The sequence below is a fragment of the Myxine glutinosa genome, chromosome 1 (assembly GCF_964187855.1).
Source record: "Myxine glutinosa chromosome 1, kmMyxGlut1.1, whole genome shotgun sequence".
NCBI lineage: Eukaryota > Metazoa > Chordata > Myxini > Myxiniformes > Myxinidae > Myxine > Myxine glutinosa.
This window is the reverse complement of record NC_136261.1, coordinates 33,022,125-33,046,324: the sequence shown is the minus strand read 5'-3', so window position 1 is coordinate 33,046,324 and position 24,200 is coordinate 33,022,125. Positions and strand designations below refer to the sequence as shown.

General features: G+C 44.4%; 1 protein-coding gene across 19 annotated transcripts in view; it reads left to right on the top strand.

Annotated features, from left to right (window-relative positions):
• LOC137422533 (microtubule-associated serine/threonine-protein kinase 3) overlaps nt 1–24,200 on the top strand; it is a 498,013-nt gene that overhangs the window by 422,535 nt on the left and 51,278 nt on the right. For all 19 annotated transcript variants that reach the window (XM_068109313.2, XM_068109270.2, XM_078770458.1 and 16 more), the window contains 2 exons: nt 2,102–2,202; nt 2,458–2,648. In XM_068109313.2, the coding sequence (XP_067965414.2) occupies nt 2,102–2,202; nt 2,458–2,648 (292 nt within the window). The remainder of the gene's footprint in view (nt 1–2,101; nt 2,203–2,457; nt 2,649–24,200) is intronic.

Here is a 24,200-nt window from a genome sequence, read left to right as displayed (position 1 = left end):
GGAATTAACTAGGAGGACGGCTGCGACCATTATTTACATTACGAGGGTGTTGCACACAACAAAACCATACTTTTCACATTCGTTACACTTTCTCCAAAATTGTTACACTTCTCAAAACCGTTACACTTCTCAAATTCGTTACAATATACTGTGCCGATCTTGGCTATTTCCTGCCTGTGCGTTAACTTTCAACAAATTTCCTTCCCGTTTTTTTGCAACCGAGTCTAAAACCATGTTAGCGACTGTGAAAAATGAAATGAGATATCGAATTAGAGTCGAGATAAAGCTGTGAGGATGTCTCAATGGACTTTATGTTGCAGGCCTTTGAAAATGCATTTTGTTCTATAAGCAGTAACTTTCATCAAATTTTATTCCCGTTTTTTGCAACCGAGTCTAAAACCATGTTAGCGACTGTGAAAAATGAAATGAGATATCAAATTAGAGTTGAAATAAAACTGTGAGAGAGAGCAAGACACCGTGGGCCTAACAAAAGAAGCCTCAAAGCTATGCAAGGAAACAAAATGGTGGTGATTTGTTTTTGAAGCCCCTCCCATACCGGGTGTAGCCACACCCCCAGACAGACAGACAGGTCACAGACAGACAGACAGAATCACCTCCGGAGAATATTATATAGATACCTGGTCCTCAATTAATGTTAGGGTTATATACCTGAAAACATGACGTTAAGTGAAACGGCGTTAAATGGATCAATTTATCTCATAATAATTAATGTAAATGGGGAGGGGGGGGGGGGGTATATAGACATAAATATCGATATAAACTAACATCGGTGATTGGATATGCAGTGATTGATCCTGACTGAGTGAGGCAAAGAAATGTAAAGTTGATGGTGACATGACATAACGGCCACAAAATGAAACGGAGAGACAGAGCGATTGTGAGAATTCGGCGATGGGAAACGCTGGTGATGCTATTTAATTGTGGTGAACACAGCAATGAGCCAGCTGTAGAGGGGTGACAGTTGACATTTTCACGACACTTAAAGACTGCTTGACACGTGACCTCTGTCTCCTGCACACTGGGAATATAAGGTCAATGCCATGTTGATCAATCCATTGTCTACTGACGTCCTAATTCCTGTAAAGGTACACCGATGTGTCCGCATGTCTTTTTCCTGTTTCTGATTTATATACTAACTCTTTCAGGAGCATTACCTTGATGAAAAACAATATAATTAGTGGGCTAAGAACATAATCAATGTCGTATATATTGATTGCATTTGAACCTTGTGCCACAGTTTGAGCGAGGTACTCAGAATGGAATGCCAGACAGGCCAACTCGAATTGACTCATACTTTGAGTTTAAATACTCAACTCTTGTGTTTGTAGTACTTGAACCTTGACTTGACTTCTTGTTTGCGCGACAAAGTCACCAGAGGCACTATGTTCTCAGGTTGTCTGTGCGTCCGTGATGGATTTTTTTTACCGCAATAACTTAAGAACGGCTGAAAGGATCAAAGTCAAACTTGGTTCAAGTCTGAATAATCATGTATATTTGAACTGCTAAGATTATGGGGTCAAGAGGTCAAAGGTCAGCGGTCCCATTTGGTAACAATTCTGTTACCGTGCTAACTTGTGAACCAGTGATGGGATTTTCACCAAACCTGGTATTAGTGTATATTGTGATGCAAAGATGAACTGTGATTATATTTCGACATTCAAGAGGTCAAATGTCAGAGGTCATGTCAGGTAAAAATGTGGTACTTGAGAACAGCTGAAGGAATTTTAATCAAACTTGGTGCAAGTATGTATAAACCTCCATCAGTGCATCCATCCATGAAAGATTAATTGTTACTATAAGGTCAAGGGTCATAGGTCACATTAAAACTCCTGTTCATGTGATAGCATTGGATATGGGATTTGAACTAAACTAAGTGCATGTGCCATGATACATATGTACAGGTGAGATATTGAAGTCAAATGGTCTTGAAATTATGTCCGGTTTTAGGTAAAAGTTAGAGTAAGCAAAGACTTAATGTGGGCCGAGGCAGATCGGTTGACCTCGCAACGTTGAGTTATGTCTAGTTTTTAATGGCAAATTACTGTATTGTTTCCCTCCCACTCCCACCTTCCCCCATCAGCTCGATCTGATCGGTACAGCCACCTTGATTCTGAGGATGATACCAATGATGAAGATCTCATGGATATACGACATTTCTCATCATGCTCACCACGCTTTAAGGTTTTAATTAAGAACAACCTCTTCCGTTTTCTTATTTTCGCTTCTCGTTTCTTCATCTGCTCCTTCATACCGCTCTTCCTACCCCACCTCATCCCCCACTCCTACACACGCACACACCATTACCTCCTTGTTCCAAGATTTTGTTGCACAATTAACGATAAACAAATTAATTTAAGGCAATCAAACTTCTGTTGTGACATTGAAATCATTTTGGTGGACGCTGAGCGTTATTCTCCAACACCGCGTTCTCCCAAGGTGTATAGCAGCATGGAGCGGCTCTCCCATCCGGATGACAAGCGTCAGTTGTCATCGAGCGTCTCCTCATCTATGTCTGCCGTCCCCAAGCGAAGTATGAGCGAGGAAAAGGAAGACCGCATCGAGCGCCAGGGAAGCTTGGTGACATTGCGCTCCAAGGAAAAGGCCTGGATCCTTGGATCACCCGAGATGTGCGTTGACCGGTGTTGTCTTTGTCCTTTTGTTCAATGTTTGTATTCCACAACCACCCTCACACTTGATACTTTGATGAAGTGCGCTTCGTTCTTTCGGAGCAAAACTTCCTTCCAACTTCCTCTTCCCTTGTAAGAACAAAAAATATTTCTGACTTGTAAGCTAAGGAAGTAGACAGTGCTCCAAGTTTTTCTTCCTGTCAATCTTTCATATAAACATCAACATTCATGAAGAACTATATGGATAGAGAATGTGAAACAATAACATACCAACATTGGAGTGGTGGGAACGGGTAGACGTGAGATTTGCGGAAACGAAACATGGATACTTTGAGAAGAGCCGACTGCGGGTAAAAATGAGGAATGGCAGATTATGGCAAGCTGCCATCTTGAAAACGTGACGGAAGAGCATGATTACATGGACAGAAAGACTGCTGCAGCTAGGAGAAAAGTAGAACAAATGGCACACCTTCAGATTATCATAGATAGGTTGAAGGAATGGGATTACAGTGTGTGAACAATTTCTTGATAAAAGTTTGTTTGTGGAGGGAGTCTGCAGAGGAGGTTGGCAGTGGTGAAGGTGTGGTGAGTGTAAAGAGTGGTGATGGTAGGAGGAGTGTAAGTGCAGATGTGATTACAGGCAGTGATAATGGTGGAGTGAGTGAAGGCAGTGGTGTGGGTGATGCCAAACTTTGACTTTAAGGCCAAAGCAAAAGCAATAGCCACAGCAATATCCAGATCACAAAGACAGCCTTCTTCCACCTGAAAAACATCGCCCGTCTCCGTCCATCCCTCTCCTCTGTGGCTGCAGAAACCCTCATCCACGCCTTCATCACTTCCCGTCTGGACTACTGCAATAGCCTCCTTTATGGTTCACCCTCAACAATCACCAATAAACTCCAATACATTCAGAACTCCGCTGCCCGTCTACTCACCCATTCCCGGACCCGTGACCACATCACCCCCGTCCTTTACAAGCTTCACTGGCTCCCCATCTCCCAGAGAATCCAGTACAAAATCCTCCTCTTGACCTACAAAGCCCTCCATAACCTGGCCCCATCCTACCTGGCTGACCTCCTCTCCAGACACACTCCCACCCGCAACCTCCGCTCTGCTGGTACCAACCTCCTGACCCCCCCCCATCCGGACCAAATTTAGATCCTGGGGGGACAGGGCCTTCTCCATCGCTGCTCCCACCCTCTGGAACTCGCTACCTCACACCATCAGAGACTCCTCCTCACTCACCACATTCAAAACATCACTCAAGACCCACCTGTTCAACACTGCATTCAACATTTAACCCACAGCATCTAACCCCTGACTATCTCCTCTCCTTCTCCCTCCTTTGTGCTTTGAATATTTCCCTATTGATTCTTCTTTTTTTGCAATTGTCTTTATGTTTTGCTATGCGTTATGTTTTGCACTCTGTCAAAGCGTCTTTGGGCTTCCTGAAAAGCGCTATATAAAATAAATGCATTATTATTATTATTAATAGTGAGGGTGGGGTGAGGGCAGGTAGTGGAAAGAGTGAGGTGGGTGTGGGCAATGGTGAGGGTAGGGCAATGGCTGGCAATGGTCATGGTGGGTACAGTGCATGCAGTTGAGGGTGAGGGAAGGTTACTGTGAGGGTGGGGCAAGACAGGCAGTGGTGAGGGTCAGATGAGGCGGTGGCAATGGTGAAGTGACTGCAGGTAGCGGTGAGGGTGGGGAGAGTGAAAGCAGTTGAGATTGGTGTGAGTGCAGGCTGTGGGGAACGGGTGGTGAGAGCGAGGTTAGGGCAGGTGGCGGTAAGCGTGAGGAACTGAGACAGGCAGCTTTAGGTAAAGCTAATAGGGTTTTAAATTGTATTCATAGGTGGATTAAATATATCAGATGAGGTAGTTTTAACTGTCGATGAATACAGCGAGACCTCATCTGGAATACTGTGTGCAGTTTCAATCACCACATCTGAGGAAGGACATCGCTACTGGAGGGTTCAATGTCGAGTGATGAGATTGATTCTGCGGATAGCTAAACTGATTGATTCTGGGGAGAGTTAAACTGATTGATTCTGCAGATAGCTAAACTGATTGATTCTGGGGATAGCTAAACTGATTGATTCTGGGGATAGCTAAACTGATTGATTCTGGGGATAGCTAAACTGATTGATTCTGGGGATAGCTAAACTGATTGATTCTGGGGATAGCTAAACTGATTGATTCTGGGGAGAGTTAAACTGATTGATTCTGGGGATAGCTAAACTGATTGATTCTGGGGATAGCTAAACTGATTGATTCTGGGGATAGCTAAACTGATTGATTCTGGGGATAGCTAAACTGATTGATTCTGTGGATAGCTAAACTGATTGATTCTGGGGATAGCTAAACTGATTGATTCTAGGGATAGCGAAACTGATTGATTCTGGGGATAGCTAAACTGATTGATTCTGTGGATCGCTAAACTGATTGATTCTGCGGATAGCTAAACTGATTGATTCTGGGGATAGCTAAACTGATTGATTCTGGGGATAGCTAAACTGATTGATTCTGGGGATAGCTAAACTGATTGATTCTGCGGATAGCTAAACTGATTGATTCTGTGGATAGCTGAACTGATTGATTCTGTGGGTAGCTAAACTGATTGATTCTGGGGATAGCTAAACTGATTGATTCTGTGGATAGCTAAACTGATTGATTCTGGGGATAGCTAAACTGATTGATTCTGGGGATAGCTAAACTGATTGATTCTGGGGATAGCTAAACTGATTGATTCTGGGGATAGCTAAACTGATTGATTCTGGGGATAGCTAAACTGATTGATTCTGTGGATAGCTAAACTGATTGATTCTGGGGATAGCTAAACTGATTGATTCTAGGGATAGCGAAACTGATTGATTCTGGGGATAGCTAAACTGATTGATTCTGTGGATCGCTAAACTGATTGATTCTGCGGATAGCTAAACCGATTGATTCTGGGGATAGCTAAACTGATTGATTCTGGGGATAGCTAAACTGATTGATTCTGGGGATAGCTAAACTGATTGATTCTAGGGATAGCGAAACTGATTGATTCTGGGGATAGCTAAACTGATTGATTCTGTGGATCGCTAAACTGATTGATTCTGCGGATAGCTAAACTGATTGATTCTGGGGATAGCTAAACTGATTGATTCTGGGGATAGCTAAACTGATTGATTATGGGGAGAGTTAAACTGATTGATTCTGGGGATAGCTAAACTGATTGATTCTGGGGATAGCTAAACTGATTGATTCTGTGGGTAGCTAAACTGATTGATTCTGGGGATAGCTAAACTGATTGATTCTGTGGATAGCTAAACTGATTGATTCTGGGGATAGCTAAACTGATTGATTCTGGGGATAGCTAAACTGATTGATTCTGGGGATAGCTAAACTGATTGATTCTGGGGATAGCTAAACTGATTGATTCTGGGGATAGCTAAACTGATTGATTCTGTGGATAGCTAAACTGATTGATTCTGGGGATAGCTAAACTGATTGATTCTAGGGATAGCGAAACTGATTGATTCTGGGGATAGCTAAACTGATTAATTCTGTGGATCGCTAAACTGATTGATTCTGCGGATAGCTAAACTGATTGATTCTGGGGATAGCTAAACTGATTGATTCTGGGGATAGCTAAACTGATTGATTCTGGGGATAGCTAAACTGATTGATTCTGCGGATAGCTAAACTGATTGATTCTGTGGATAGCTAAACTGATTGATTCTGTGGGTAGCTAAACTGATTGATTCTGGGGATAGCTAAACTGATTGATTCTGTGGATAGCTAAACTGATTGATTCTGGGGATAGCTAAACTGATTGATTCTGGGGATAGCTAAACTGATTGATTCTGGGGATAGCTAAACTGATTGATTCTGGGGATAGCTAAACTGATTGATTCTGGGGATAGCTAAACTGATTGATTCTGTGGATAGCTAAACTGATTGATTCTGGGGATAGCTAAACTGATTGATTCTAGGGATAGCGAAACTGATTGATTCTGGGGATAGCTAAACTGATTGATTCTGTGGATCGCTAAACTGATTGATTCTGCGGATAGCTAAACTGATTGATTCTGGGGATAGCTAAACTGATTGATTCTGCGGATAGCTAAACTGATTGATTCTGGGGATAGCTAAACTGATTGATTCTGCGGATAGCTAAACTGATTGATTCTGGGGATAGCTAAACTGATTGATTCTGGGGATAGCTAAACTGATTGATTCTAGGGATAGCTAAACTGATTGATTCTGCGGATAGCTAAACTGATTGATTCTGGGGATAGCTAAACTGATTGATTCTGGGGATAGCTAAACTGATTGATTCTAGGGATAGCTAAACTGATTGATTCTGGGAATAGCTAAACTGATTGATTCTGGGGATAGCTAAACTGATTGATTCTGGGGATAGCTAAACTGATTGATTCTGTGGATAGCTAAACTGATTGATTCTGGGGATAGCTAAACTGATTGATTCTGTGGATAGCTAAACTGATTGATTCTGGGGATAGCTAAACTGATTGATTCTGTGGATAGCTAAACTGATTGATTCTGGGGATAGCTAAACTGATTGATTCTGTGGATAGCTAAACTGATTGATTCTGTGGGTAGCTAAACTGATTGATTCTGGGGATAGCTAAACTGATTGATTCTGTGGATAGCTAAACTGATTGATTCTGGGGATAGCTAAACTGATTGATTCTGGGGATAGCTAAACTGATTGATTCTGGGGATAGCTAAACTGATTGATTCTGGGGATAGCTAAACTGATTGATTCTGGGGATAGCTAAACTGATTGATTCTGTGGATAGCTAAACTGATTGATTCTGGGGATAGCTAAACTGATTGATTCTAGGGATAGCGAAACTGATTGATTCTGGGGATAGCTAAACTGATTGATTCTGTGGATCGCTAAACTGATTGATTCTGCGGATAGCTAAACTGATTGATTCTGGGGATAGCTAAACTGATTGATTCTGCGGATAGCTAAACTGATTGATTCTGCGGATAGCTAAACTGATTGATTCTGGGGATAGCTAAACTGATTGATTCTGGGGATAGCTAAACTGATTGATTCTAGGGATAGCTAAACTGATTGATTCTGGGAATAGCTAAACTGATTGATTCTGGGGATAGCTAAACTGATTGATTCTGGGGATAGCTAAACTGATTGATTCTGTGGATAGCTAAACTGATTGATTCTGGGGATAGCTAAACTGATTGATTCTGTGGATAGCTAAACTGATTGATTCTGGGGATAGCTAAACTGATTGATTCTGTGGATAGCTAAACTGATTGATTCTGGGGATAGCTAAACTGATTGATTCTGTGGATAGCTAAACTGATTGATTCTGGGGATAGCTAAACTGATTGATTCTGGGGATAGCTAAACTGATTGATTCTGGGGATAGCTAAACTGATTGATTCTAGGGATAGCGAAACTGATTGATTCTGGGGATAGCTAAACTGATTGATTCTGTGGATCGCTAAACTGATTGATTCTGCGGATAGCTAAACTGATTGATTCTGGGGATAGCTAAACTGATTGATTCTGGGGATAGCTAAACTGATTGATTCTGCGGATAGCTAAACTGATTGATTCTGGGGATAGCTAAACTGATTGATTCTGGGGATAGCTAAACTGATTGATTCTAGGGATAGCTAAACTGATTGATTCTGCGGATAGCTAAACTGATTGATTCTGGGGATAGCTAAACTGATTGATTCTGGGGATAGCTAAACTGATTGATTCTAGGGATAGCTAAACTGATTGATTCTGGGAATAGCTAAACTGATTGATTCTGGGGATAGCTAAACTGATTGATTCTGGGGATAGCTAAACTGATTGATTCTAGGGATAGCTAAACTGATTGATTCTGGGGATAGCTAAACTGATTGATTCTGGGGATAGCTAAACTGATTGATTCTAGGGATAGCTAAACTGATTGATTCTGGGGATAGCTAAACTGATTGATTCTAGGGATAGCTAAACTGATTGATTCTGGGGATAGCTAAACTGATTGATTCTGGGGATAGCTAAACTGATTGATTCTGGGGATAGCTAAACTGATTAATTCTGGGGATAGCTAAACTGATTGATTCTGGGGATAGCTAAACTGATTGATTCTGCGGATAGCTAAACTGATTGATTCTGCGGATAGCTAAACTGATTGATTCTGCGGATAGCTAAACTGATTGATTCTGCGGATAGCTAAACTGATTGATTCTGCGGATAGCTAAACTGATTGATTCTGCGGATAGCTAAACTGATTGATTCTGCGGATAGCTAAACTGATTGATTCTGCGGATAGCTAAACTGATTGATTCTGGGGAAAGCTAAACTGATTGATTCTAGGGATAGCTAAACTGATTGATTCTGGGGATCGCTAAACTGATTGATTCTGGGGATAGCTAAACTGATTGATTCTGCGGATAGCTAAACTGATTGATTCTGGGGATAGCTAGACTGATTGATTCTGCGGACAGCTAAACTGATTGATTCTGCGGATAGCTAAACTGATTGATTCTGTGAATAGCTAAACTGATTGATTCTGGGGATAGCTAGACTGATTGATTCTGGGGATCGCTAAACTGATTGATTCTGGGGATAGCTAAACTGATTGATTCTGGGGAGAGCTAAACTGATTGATTCTGGGGATAGCTAAACTGATTGATTCTGTGGATCGCTAAACTGATTGATTCTGGGGATAGCTAAACTGATTGATTCTGGGGATAGCTAAACTGATTGATTCTGGGGATAGCTAAACTGATTGATTCTGGGAATAGCTAAACTGATTGATTCTGCAGATAGCTAAACTGATTGATTCTGGGGATAGCTAAACTGATTGATTCTGGGGATAGCTAAACTGATTGATTCTGGGGATAGCTAAACTGATTGATTCTGCGGATAGCTAAACTGATTGATTCTGCAGATAGCTAAACTGATTGATTCTGGGGATAGCTAAACTGATTGATTCTGCGGATAGCTAAACTGATTGATTCTGGGGATAGCTATACTGATTGATTCTGCAGATAGCTAAACTGATTGATTCTGGGGATAGCTAAACTGATTGATTCTGGGGATAGCTAAACTGATTGATTCTGCAGATAGCTAAACTGATTGATTCTGGGGATAGCTAAACTGATTGATTCTGGGGATAGCTAAACTGATTGATTCTGGGGATAGCTAAACTGATTGATTCTGGGGATAGCTAAACTGATTGATTCTGTGGATAGCTAAACTGATTGATTCTGGTGATAGCTAAACTGATTGATTCTGCAGATAGCTAAACTGATTGATTCTGTGGATCGCTAAACTGATTGATTCTGTGGATCGCTAAACTGATTGATTCTGTGGATAGCTAAACTGATTGATTCTGTGGATCGCTAAACTGATTGATTCTGCAGATAGCTAAACTGATTGATTCTGGGGATAGCTAAACTGATTGATTCTGTGGATCGCTAAACTGATTGATTCTGTGGATCGCTAAATTGATTGATTCTGCAGATAGCTAAACTGATTGATTCTGGGGATCGCTAAACTGATTGATTCTGGGGATACCTAAACTGATTGATTCTGGGGATAGCTAAACTGATTGATTCTGCAGATAGCTAAACTGATTGATTCTGGGGATAGCGATACTGATTGATTCTGCAGATAGCTAAACTGATTGATTCTGGGGATAGCTAAACTGATTGATTCTGGGGATAGCTAAACTGATTGATTCTGTGGATAGCTATACTGATTGATTCTGGGGATAGCTAAACTGATTGATTCTGGGGATAGCTAAACTGATTGATTCTGGGGATGGCTAAACTGATTGATTCTGGGGATAGCTAAACTGATTGATTATAGGGATAGCTAAACTGATTGATTCTGCGGATAGCTAAAATGATTGATTCTGGGGATAGCTAAACTGATTGATTCTGCGGATAGCTAAACTGATTGATTCTGGGGATAGCTAAACTGATTGATTCTGGAGATAGCTAAATGATTGATTCTGTGGATAGTTAAACTGATTGATTCTGGGGATAGCTAAACTGATTGATTCTGGGGATAGCTAAACTGATTGATTCTGGGTTAGCTAAACTCATTGATTCTGGGGATAGCTAAACTCATTGATTCTGTGGATAGCTAAACTGATTGATTCTGGGGATAGCTATACTGATTGATTCTGCCGATAGCTAAACTGATTGATTCTGCGGATAGCTAAACTGATTGATTCTGTGGATAGCGAAACTGATTGATTCTGGGGATGGCTGTACTGATTGATTCTGGGGATAGCTAAACTGATTGATTCTGCGGATAGCTAAACTGATTGATACTGCAGATAGCTAAACTGATTGATTCTGGGGATAGCTAAACTGATTGATTCTGCGGATAGCTAAACTGATTGATTCTGGGGATAGCTAAACTGATTGATTCTGCGGATAGCTAAACTGATTGATTCTGGGGATAGCTATACTGATTGATTCTGCGGATCGCTAAACTGATTGATTCTGTGGATGGCTAAACTGATTGATTCTGGGGATAGCTAAACTGATTGATTCTGGGGATAGCTAAACTGATTGATTCTGTGGGTAGCTAAACTGATTGATTTTGCGGATAGCTAAACTGATTGATTCTGGGGATAGCTAAACTGATTGATTCTGGGGATAGCTAAACTGATTGATTCTGTGGGTAGCTAAACTGATTGATTCTGCGGATAGCTAAACTGATTGATTCTGTGGATAGCTAAACTGATTGATTCTGTGGGTAGCTAAACTGATTGATTCTGTGGATAGCTAAACTGATTGATTCTGGGGATAGCTAAACTGATTGATTCTGTGGATAGCTAAACTGATTGATTCTGGGGATAGCTAAACTGATTGATTCTGCGGATAGCTAAACTGATTGATTCTGGGGATAGCCAAACTGATTGATTCTGTGATAGCTAAACTGATTGATTGTGGGGATAGCTAAACTGATTGATTCTGCGGATAGCTAAACTGATTGATTCTGCGGATGGCTAAACTGATTGATTCTGCGGATAGCTAAACTGATTGATTCTGCAGATAGCTAAACTGATTGATACTGTGGATAGCTAAATGATTGATTCTGGGGATAGCGAAACTAATTGATTCTGGGGATAGCTAAACTGATTGATTCTGGGGATAGCTAAACAAATTGATTCTGTGGATAGCTAAATGATTGATTCTGTGGATACCTAAACTGATTGATTCTGGGGATAGCTAAATGATTGATTCTGTGGATAGATAAACTGATTGATTCTGGGGATAGCTAAACTGATTGATTCTGGGGATAGCTAAACTGATTGATTCTGGGGATAGCTAAACTGATTGATTCTGGGGATAGCTGAACTGATTGATTCTGGGGATAGCTAAACTGATTGATTCTGGCGATAGCTAAACTGATTGATTCTGGGGATAGCTAAACTGATTGATTCTGGGGATAGCTAAACTGATTGATTCTGGGGATAGCTATACTGATTGATTCTGGGGATAGCTAAACTTATTGATTCTGCGGATAGCTAAATGATTGATTCTGGGGCTAGCTAAACTGATTGATTCTGAGGATAGCTAAACTGATTGATTCTGGGGATAGCTAAATGATTGATTCTGTGGATAGCTAAACTGATTGATTCTGGGGATAGCTAAACTGATTGATTCTGGGGATAGCTAAACTGATTGATTCTGGGGATAGCTAAACTGATTGATTCTGCAGATAGCTGAACTGATTTATTCTGGGGATAGCTAAACTGATTGATTCTGGGGATAGCTAAACTGATTGATTCTGGGGATAGCTAAACTGATTGATTCTGGGGATAGCTAAACTGATTGATTCTGGGGATAGCTGTACTGATTGATTCTGGGGATAGCTAAACTGATTGATTCTGGGGATAGCTAAACTAATTGATTCTGGGGATAGCTAAACTGATTGATTCTGGGGATAGCTAAACTAATTGATTCTGGGGATAGCTAAACTGATTGATTCTGGGGATAGCTAAACTGATTGATTCTGGGGATAGCTAAACTCAACTGGGAGACCTGCTGAAGGAGACAGGAATTTGCACATTAGGAAGAAGGCGATTATGATGAGATCCTTTTTCCTACACTTTGTCATGCTCATTGAAGGGTGGTCACACCCAAATTACGCGATCACATGCAGACAGAGACAGCAGACAACATGGGACTCGACGTCAGAAAAAAACTCCTTCTCCCAGACACACTGGATGTCGGTGGCTCCATCTAGTGGTGGCACAAACTTATGGGTTTGTCCATGCTCTATCCTCTAAATGCTGATTGGCAAGCGAAGAAACAGCATGTACCATTGTTATAGTCCTTGGTATGTCTCGTTCAGAGAATCAAACCACCGACCACAAAGTCTCAGAGGGGACACTCCAATCACAATGCGTTTACGTTTGGTAAAGAGATGATGCTTCTCTCTGATAGAGATATGATAATGAAGGATATAGACCAAATAGTTCCTTTTGTTGTATTCAGGAGGGAGTTTAGGGTTAGGCCACGATACAGGCCCCCATTTCCTACTCGTTTGAGGTCCAATGACAGAGAGAGAGAGAAAGGGCTTCACCATCCACAGATGGCACAGGTGGTCAAACATCCCTTTGAAAGATGAGCACACTTCATAATGAAACTCTTCCTGTGAAGCACCACGATGGCAGTTTTAGTTTGATAAAATCCTGTAATCATTTAGACCCTGTCTGACAGCTTCCAACCTGAGCACACCTGTAGTTTCATCCTCGTGCAGTATTAGTGTTGTCGTTCCATATATCGCTTTTGGTCCCCATTTATTTTTAGCAAAAGCAACAAAACCTTCAGTCACTGACAAAGACATGAGTCACGTTCCTCCATAACCTTTAGAAAATGTGCAAAGACAATTTACATCTGTAGAGCCTGGTAAGTGGTGAAAATTGATTTTCTGCATGATAATTTGAAGAAAAAAGCCTGGTGTTGGCTTAGCGGTTAGGGCGCAGGCTTGGGATCCTTGGATCCTGAGTTCAAATCCCGGTCGATCGCTGAATTAACGCCAGGGGGGTTGACTCAGCCTGTCATCCTTCCGAGGTCGGCAAATTGAGTACCAGTTTGCTGAGATGAATGATCCCGGTGTGTACCCCGACTTAGAATAGGTACACCGTATCCCTGCGCATCGTAAGAGGCGACTAAGGGTTGGTGTCAGAAAGGGCATAAAAACATTGCTTCAAACAGGGAACCATGATTGTCATGGGGCCCGCAAGGCTAACTCCTACTACAGTGGGGAAAAATGGCCTTAAAACGATCATTCATTCATAATTTGAAGAAAACTTCTAAAAATCTTAATAAAGCTATTATTACACAAATGAGCACAGATAACTCTTCTCAAAATATCCAAAGGGCTGACAGGACGGCCTAAAGGTACGCACACTTGCCTTTAAGCTGTCCAGCCTGGGTTTGAATCCCAACCCAACTACAGACCGCCATCCTGGTGTTTCACAGCCAAGGTCATCAATCGATGCGCGCGTGTCGTCCCTTGGATGGACGTTAAATGGGCTGCGGATAGCTAAACTTGTTTGCCGGAAGTAGTTGTTGGATGTTAAAGATCTTTCTTGAAGAGTAGGCAAACTATCGCCAGCACTTGAACAAATTACAAGTTCCTGCTCTAACCAGCTGAGGGCATCAGCAGAACAGCCACACCCCCGGCCAATGATGCCACCCCGCAGGCGTGTGCTCCATACGAAAGAAGAAGAAAACGTAAATATAAAAAATAAAGGATAACATTTTACGAAGAATCGTACCGAAGTCGTTTAAATTACATTGCAACGCTGTGGATATTAAATGCACCGCAAGGATGAGTGGACCCTTTGACCCTTTGCTAGGTTTGACTCCTCAATTTTTCGTGCATTTCTCATCTTACTTACCGGAACACAAAATTCTGCTTTGACAGTTTTTATCTATCCGGCCTTCCTCGCGTTTTACCTTATCTCAGCACTTTCTTTCACTTCTGTCTGATATGATAGCCAAGTTTATAATTTTTCATCGCCCTTCTGCTACGGCAAGTTTAAATAAAACAAAAGGCCCTGTTAGCTGCTTTCGTGTCGAGCACCAGCTGTGCTGATCCATCATTCTTTGTTTTCCTTTATCTTGTTGGCAAAGCGGTTTTGTGTTTTACACAATACATGATACGGCCTCACACACGGCATCCAAGTCTGAGTGCTTTTATCGGAATCAGAAGAACGAAAGCACTCGCGCCCGCCCTCCAAGCTATCGTGCGACCAACTTCATGGCACGTGCTTACACAGGGTTGATTCAGTGAGCGGTCAGATAATGGTCAATCGGGCACGGCTCGCTGAAAACTGCATTTCCTTTTCAAGGGCACACTCAAACACAATAATGAATGAATGAATGAATGATCGTTTTAAGGTCATTTTGCCCCGCTAGAGCGGGGTTAGCCTTGCGGGCCCCATGACAACCATGGTCCCCCTTTTCAGGCAATGTTTTATGGCCGGATGCCCTTCTTGCCATCAACCCCGTTAGTCGCCTCTTGCGACACACGGGGAATTACCAGCAAACTGGTACTCAATTTGTGGACCTCGGAAGGATGACAGGCTGAGTCAATCCCCCTGGAGTTAATTCAGCGATCAACCGGGATTCTAACCCAGGATCCTAGGATCCCAAGCCGGCTCCCTAACCGCTAAGCCAACGAAACCAGGATCCTAGGATCCCTAGGATCAATTTACGGGGGGTTTGCGCATGCGCAAGATTGGGGGTCACGTTCTTTCGAAGCTGTCCATGCGCTCACGCGTTCGAAGTTAAGTAATTTTTTCACAATTGTGTTTTTGTCGAAACTGTATCTATCATTCGGTGTGTGTACTTATAGTGTGTCTTTAGGAAGATTCTCGGTGTTAATTTTTCATACCTGTATACAAAATCGTCGGTTAATTCGTGTCGCATATTCTGAGGCCTAGTAGGCTTCCGTGTCCGACCTTGAGGCTTTGTTTTTCTCTGAGGTTCGTCGATTGCGCTGCAATTACTTTCGTTCTCTGTTTTTTATCCCAGTCTTTCACCCCATACTTCCTTGTTTAAAATCTCAACTCAAAAAAAAAAAAAAAGCCAACAAAATTATTTCCTTCTCTGCTCTTATTCGTTTATTCGTTGTTCTTATTTGTTCGTTCGTTCTTCGACCACGTTGTTGGTTATCACGTGATCAAAAATGTATAATCTTTCCCCTGAAGAACTGTATTCTGTCGTATATTATAACACCTTTTTCTTCTTCTTCTTCTTCTAGAAAAGGATGCTTTCGACTTGCTCACCAAATCTATTCATTCCAAAAAAAAATTCCATCTCTTACAGTTCCTTTTTTCTACATTCCCGAAACTCTCCTGCACTCCACCCCTCCTTCAGCGTCCTCAAACGTATTTTTGACTCGAAGGTCTCAAGAAACTCATTTTGCAATAAATGTTCGTTTCCCATTAATCGTACACTTTTCAAAATCCAATCTCACCCCTCCCCTCCAAATCTTCCCCATCACCCCTTCCCTCCAAAACTTTCCCATCACCCCTCCCCTCCAAAACTTCCCCATCACCCCTCCCCTCCAAAATCTACCCCCTTGCCCCTCCCCTCCAAATCTTCCCCATCACCCATCTCTTTCAAATATTCCCCCTTGCCCTTCCCCTCCAAATCTTCCCCATCACCCATCCCTTTCAAATCTTCCCCCTTGCCCCTCCCCTCCAAATCTTCCCCATCACCCCTTCCCTCCAAAACTTCCCCATCACCCCTCCCCTCCAAAACTTCCCCATCACCCCTCCCCTCCAAATCTACCCCCTTGCCCCTCCCCTCCAAATCTTCCCCATCACCCATCTCTTTCAAATATTCCCCCTTGCCCCTACCCTCCAAATCTTCCCCATCACCCATCCCTTTCAAATCTTCCCCCTTGCCCCTCCCCTCCAAATCTTCCCCATCACCCCTTCCCTCCAAAACTTCCCCATCAACCCTCCCCTCCAAAACTTCCCCATCACCCCTCCCCTCCAAATCTACCCCCTTTCCCCTCCCCTCCAAATCTTCCCCATCACCCATCTCTTTCAAATCTTCCCCCTTGCCCCTCCCCTCCAAATCTTCCCCATCACCCATCCCTTTCAAATCTCCCCCCTTGCCCCTTCCCTCCTAAACTTCCCCCACACCCCTTCCCTCTGAGTCTCTCCCTCGCTCCTCCCCTCCTAGACTCCCCTCTCACCCATCCTCCTCAAAGCGTCCTCCCCGCTTCTTCCCCCTTCCCACTTTCACCTTCATCTCCCCCAACCTTCTGCCTCGCTCTTCCCCCGCCTCAAATAACACCTCACTGTGCCTCACCCAATCACCATCAAACCTTTTGTCCGCCCCATTCTTCCCTTTCTCCAAGCTATTCTGAAATCTCCTTCAACAGCTCTCCCTACCTCTTCCTCCTCTTCCACATCTTACCCTACCCCTCCCCCCCCCTGTTCTGTATCCGATGCTCCCCCTTCCTCTTCATTAACGGTATGGACCTCAAACATCTGGGGCCTTCCCTCACACTTGACTGATCTCTCCATACAGATTGCTTCTGACAAACCAGACGTGATCTGCTTAACAGAAACTTTCCTCCTTCATGATGTCTCTGATTCCTTGGTATCTCTCCCAGGTTACTCCCTCCTCCGGTATGATAGACCTGAGCCTCGTCCAGGAGGTGGGGTTGCTATCTTTATTAAAAAAACTCTCTTCCTCACTCGCCCTGCACTGCCCTCTCTCCACCTCACCCACAGCAATACCTTTGGCTACGGCTTCCCCTTCGCTCCCACCTTTTGTTCATATGTGTGTTGTACCGTCCACCAAACAGTGATGACTCCATCGACATCTCGCTGTCTGATAATATGGACCAACTTCTATCGACCCATTCCAACTCTCTCTTCCTCATATGTGGTGATTTCAATTGTCACCATGCCAGTTGGCTGGGTGTGGGTAACTCTCTCACCAGCCATGGCTCTTCAGCAAAGGACTTCTGCGACTCACTGGGACTGACACAATCTGTCAATTTCCCGACCCGGATCTCAGTCAACGGAGCATCTTCTCTTCTGGACTTGCTTATGACTAACTTCCCTGAAAATGTCTGCTGCTCTTCTTCTGCTCCAATCGGCTCATCTGATCATGTGCTTGTTAAAGTGGACATCTCTCTGACCATTCTCAGAGAGCCTCCTCAGCGTCGACGAGCCTGGAATTTCACTCAGGCCAACTGGCACGGTCTTCAAGCAGCCATCAATCATCTGGACTGGTCTCCCATCTCGACCGCTACCGCCTCTGACATCAACTCATCCTGGGAATTCTTCCAAAGTAAATTGCTCTCTCTCATGCACAGATTTATCCCATCTCGTCTTCAGTTGTCATACCCTTCCTCCCGTCCATGGTACACAGAATCTTGTGGTGAGGCTGTTGCCCAGAAACAACTTGCTTTCGTCTCCTGGAAAGCAAATCCAACGGAGGAAAATCTCATTTCCTTTCACTAAGCCCGAAACAAGTGTGTGTCCACCCTCAGGAGAGCCAGGAAACAATATCTCTCTGTTCTCAAGACCGAACTCTTATCTGTCTCCCTCTTCCAAATCCTGGTGGCGTCTGGTCAAATCTGTTTCTGGTGTTTGTTCCCCCTCCATCCCCTCCCTCACCTCAAACGGCTACACGGCTGACTCCGCAAGTGAAGAAGCTGAATGCCTCAACTCTGTGTTTGCCTCTAAATCTTGTGTCCCAAACCCATCCCTCTCTGTAACCACCGTACCCAGTCGTACCCAGCTGCTCCTGGACTCTGTGTCCTTTCCTCCTGACAAGGTGGAAAAGTTTCTGTCAACCCTCGACTCTGATTCTGCAACTGGACCTGACGGCATCAGCCCACGGGTCCTAAATTCCTGTTCTTCCGCTCTTTCACTCCCTCTCTCTGTTCTCTTCACCCTCTCTTTTGCTCAAGGTCATCTGCCATCTGCTTGGAAATCTGCCAACATCACCGCTTTGCACAAAAAAGGTGCAAAAACAGATCCTAGCAACGACAGACCAATCAGCCTTCTTCCAATTATCAGCAAAGTCATGGAATCCATCATCGCTTCAGATATGAAATCTTTCCTCTTCTCCAATGGCTTGATCTCTGATCATCAAATTGGTTTCAGACCTGGTCACTCTACTCTGGACATGCTGCTTCTGCTTTCTCAACAATGGATGGAGGTCCTCAATGCCAAACAGGAAATTAGAGCTGTCTCCCTTGACATATCACGTGCCTTCGATACGGTCTGGCACCCCGCTCTGCTCACCAAACTCTCCTCCTTTGGTATCCATGGAAATCTCCACGCAAGGCTGGCAGAATTCCTCTCGAGTCGGAGTCAACGTGTGGCCCTGAATGGGTTTCTCTCATCTCCTCTTCCTGTTCAGGCTGGAGTTCCCCAAGGCAGTGTTCTGGGCCCTGTGCTTTTTCTGGCCTTCATCAATGATCTCTCTGACTCTCTTGAAAATCCTCTCTATCTCTTTGCTGATGACTCTACTCTCTGTCACTCTATTCCTCATCCCTCACATCGGCAGTCTGCAGCCTCCTCACTCTCTGCAGACCTGGACAAAATCACAAACTGGGCAAACAAGTGGAACATGTCTTTCAATCCTGACAAATCTCACACTCTTACCATGTCTCTCCAGAAATACCGACTGGACAACCATCCCATCCACTTTCTGAATAATCCTCTCCAAGAAGTTCTGTCACTCAAGCTTTTGGGTCTCACTATCTGCCATGATCTTTCCTGTTAAAACCACATTTCAAATCTGGCCTCCAAAGCCAGTCGCCGACTGGGCATCCTCCGTCGTGCGAAGTCCTTCCTAGGCATACCTGAGATCCTCACCACATACAAGGCTTTCATCCGCAGCTCAATGGACTACTGCTCTCCCCTCTGGGCTGGTGCTCCTGCCTCACACCTAGCTCGTCTTCACGCTGTTGAAACCAAAGCGTTCAGAATCATTGGAATCTCCCGCGATGAAGCTAACTCCAAGGGCCTTTCACTCACTCACCGCAGGCAGGTTGGTTGTCTTTCCGTCTTCTACCGACTCCTCTCTGGCCTTGCCCCCACAGCTCTCTCTGGGCTCTGTCCCCCAAATATTCCTACAGGTCGCACAAGATCTGCCTGCAACCCTCTTATGGTTAAACTGCCAAAATCAAGACTCTCTGCTCACCTTCACTCCTTCATTCCTCTTTTCTCCCGCCTCTGGAACAAACTCCCTCACTCTCTTCAATCCCACTCCACCCTCCAGGTCTTGAAAACAGCTGTTCACCACCATCTCTTATCTTCCCCCATCCAAAACCTTGATCTTTTCTACCCCCGCTAATTTCACCCCAAATCCACTTTTTTGAAATACCAACTTCTGTCCTGGAAGTCCTTGGTGTCCTTGTGTTTTATACTTCTCCGCCTCCCCTTTCCCACGCCTCCTCCCCCCAAGCCCTCTCCCTCCCACACATCTCCCTGCTCTCAAATGTTATGTTTGTGTGCTTCCCCATCTCTCCCCATCTTGTCTTCCGCTCCCTCTTTTTATATATTTTGTTTGTCTGGTTGATTTGTTTGTGAAATAAATGTTAGCTCTTCCACGAGCCTCGATTCAGAGGACAAAAAAAATAAAAAAATCCCAAGCCGGCACCCTAACCGCGAAGCCAACGAACCCAGGATCCGAGGATCCCAAGCCAGCACCCTAACCGCTAAGCCAACAAACCCAGGATCCTAGGATCCCAAGCCGGCACCCTAACCGCTAAGCCAACGAACGCAGGATCCTAGGATCCCAAGCCGGCACCCTAACCGCTAAGCCAACGAACCCAGGATCCTAGGATCCCAAGCCGGCACCCTAACCGCTAAGCCAACGAACCCAGGATCCTAGGATCCCAAGCCGGCACCCTAACCGCTAAGCCAACGAACCCAGGATCCGAGGATCCCAAGCCGGCACCCAAACCGCGAAACCAACGAAACCAGGATCCTAGGATCCCAAGCCTGCACCTTAACCGCTAAGCCAACGAACCCAGGATCCGAGGATCCCAAGCCGGCACCCTCACCGCTAAGCCAACGAACCCAGCATCCTAGGATCCCAAGCCGGCACTCTAACCACGAAGCCAACAAACCCAGGATCCTAGGATCCCAAGCCGGCACCCTAACCACTAAGCCAACGAACCCAGGATCCTAGGATCCCAAGCCGGCACCCTAACCGCTAAGCCAACGGACCCAGGATCCTAGGATCCCAAGCCGGCACCCTAACCGCTAAACCAACGAACCCAGGATCCTAGGATCCCAAGCTGGCACCCTAACCGCTAAGCCAACAAACCCAGGATCCTAGGATCCCAAGCCGGCACCCTAACCGCTAAGCCAATGAACCGAGGATCCCCAGCCGGCACTCTAACCGCTAAGCCAACGAACCCAGGATCCTAGGATCCCAAGCCGGCACCCTAACCGCTAAGCCAACGAACCCAGGATCCAAGGAACCCAAGCCGCACCCTAACCGCTAAGCCAAGGAACCCAGCATCCTAGGATCCCAAGCCCGCACCTTAACCGCTAAGCCAATGAACCCAGGATCCTAGGATCCCAAGCCGCACCCTAACCGCTAAGCCAATGAACCCAGGATCCTAGGATCCCAAGCCGCACCAATAACCACTAAGCCAACGAACCCAGGATCCTAGGATCCCAAGCCGGCACCCTAACCACTAAGCCAATGAACCCAGGATCCTAGGATCCCAAGCCGGCACCCTAACCGCAAAGCCAACAAACCCAGGATCCTAGGATCCCAAGCCCGCACCTTAACCGCTAAGCCAATGAACCCAGGATCCGAGGATCCCAAGCCGGCACCCTAACCGCTAAGCCAATGAACCGAGGATCCCAAGCCGGCACCCTAACCACTAAGCCAAAGAACCCAGGATCCTAGGATCCCAAGCCGGCACCCTAACCACTAAGCCAACGAACCCAGGATCCTAGGATCCCAAGCTGGCAGCCTAACCGCTAAGCCAACGAACCCAGGATCCTAGGATCCCAAGCCGGCACCCTAACCACAAAGCCAACGAACCCAGGATCCTAGGATCCCAAGCCGGCACCCTAACCGCTCAGCCAACGAACCCAGGATCCTAGGATCCCAAGCCGGCACCCTAACCGCTAAACCAACGAACCCAGGATCCTAGGATCCCAAGCTGCACTCTAACCGCTAAACCAACGAACCCAGGATCCTAGGATCCCACGCCGGCACCCTAACCGCTAAACCAATGAACCCAGGATCCTTGGATCCCAAGCCGGCACCCTAACCGCTAAACCAACGAACCCAGGATCGTAGGATCCCAAACCGGCACTCTAACCGCTAAACCAACCAACCCAGGATCCGAGGATCCCAAGCCGGCACGCTAACCGCAAAACCAACGAACCCAGGATCCTAGGATCCCAAGCCCTAACCAGGCACCATAACCGCTAAGCCAACGAACCCAGGATCATGGGATCCCAAGCCGGCACCCTAACCGCTAAACCAACAAACCCAGGATCCTAGGATCCCAAGCCGGCACCCTAACCGCTAAGCCAACGAACCCAGGATCCTAGGATCCCAAGCCGGCACCCTAACCGCTAAACCAACGAACCCAGGATCCTAGGATCCCAAGCCCTAACCAGGCACCCTAACTGCTAAGCCAACGAACCCAGGATCATGGGAACCCAAGCCGGCACCCTAACCACTAAGCCAATACCAGGCTCACACTGCAACACAATGTTTCAAGCATTTTATTTCCTGCTACTAATTTGTGAATTAAATAGTTTTAAAGTTATGCATCATGAGCTATTAATTAATCTAAATAAGATGAATCATTTTTATGATCCCCATGGGCGATGATGTCATTAGTGACTGTAACTGAGAATTTTAAAAGATCCCCATGGATGACGACATCATCACCGTAGTGACCTTGAGGTACACTGTCCGTGTATAAGTACACTGCGTGTTTCATTACCTGTGCCACTGAAGGTGGACGGAGGTTGTTTTCACCCATGTTTGTCTGTTAGTCTGTCTATCTGTGAGCACGATGTCTGAAAAGTAATGGACAGATTCGGCCGAAACTTGGTGGACAGGTTTGGTGTGTGTCAATGACGAAATGATTATATTTCGGTGAAAATCCGGATCCGGATATGAGTGTTTTTATGCCTCCGCCGACGAAATCGCCGGAGGCATTATGTTTCAGGATGTCCGTCCTTCCGTCCGTCCGTTCGTCCGTCCATGGTAGGTTTTTGTGACAGTGATAACTTGAGAATGGCTGGAGGGATCTTAGTCAAACTTGGTACAAATATGTATAATGAGGTAAAGATGAACTGATTCGATTTTAGGATCAAAAGGTCAAAGTCTGTAATAGGTCTATAACTTGAGAATGGCTGAAGTGATCTAATTCAAACTTAGGATAGGTAAAATGATGTAAAGATTAATTGATTAGATTTTGGGGTCAAAGGTCAAATGTCAGATGCTCTAAAGGTCACGAGGTCAGGTAAAAATTATGTTACCGAGCTAACTTGTGAACCAGTCGTGGGATTTTCACCATATTTTGGTACAATTATGTATATTATGATGAAAATATAGGCTGATTCGATTTTGGGGTCGAGGTCAAACATCAAAGGTCATGTTAAGCTACAATTACTTCGTTACCGCGATAACTTAAGAACGGCTGAAAGGATCTTAGTCAATCTTGGTGCAGGTATGTATAATGAGGTTAATATGAACTGATTAGATTTTGGGGTCACGAGGTCAAAGGCCAAAGGTGAGAGGTCATGTTAGGTAAAAAATCCTGTTACCTCGCCAACTCGTGAACCAGTGATGGGATTTTGAACAAACTTGGTGTAATTATGTATGATGTAAAGATGAACTGGTTAGATTTTGGAGTCGAGGTCAAAGGTCAGAGGGCATGTTAAATAAAATTTCTGTTGCTACACCAACCTGTGAGCAAGTGATGGGATTTTGAGCAAATTTGGTAAAAGTATATATGATGTAAAGATGAACTGATTGGATTATGGCATCAAGAGGTCAAAGGTCAGAGGTCATGTCAAGTAAAAATGTGATAACTTGTGAACAGCTGAAGGGATTTAAATTAAAACTTGGTACCGGTATGTTTCATGATGTAAACATGAACTGATTTAATTTTGGGGTCAAGTGGTCAAAGGTCATGTCAGGTAGAAATGTGATAACTTGTGAACAGCTGAAGGGATTTAAATTAAAACTTGGTACCGGTATGTTTCATGATGTAAACATGAACTGATTTAATTTTGGGGTCAAGTGGTCAAAGGTCATGTCAGGTAGAAATGTGATAACTTGTGAACAGCTGAAGGGATTTAAATTAAAACTTGGTACCGGTATGTTTCATGATGTAAACATGAACTGATTTAATTTTGGGGTCAAGTGGTCAAAGGTCATGTCAGGTAGAAATGTGATAACTTGTGAACAGCTGAAGGGATTTAAATTAAAACTTGGTACCGGTATGTTTCATGATGTAAACATGAACTGATTTAATTTTGGGGTCAAGTGGTCAAAGGTCATG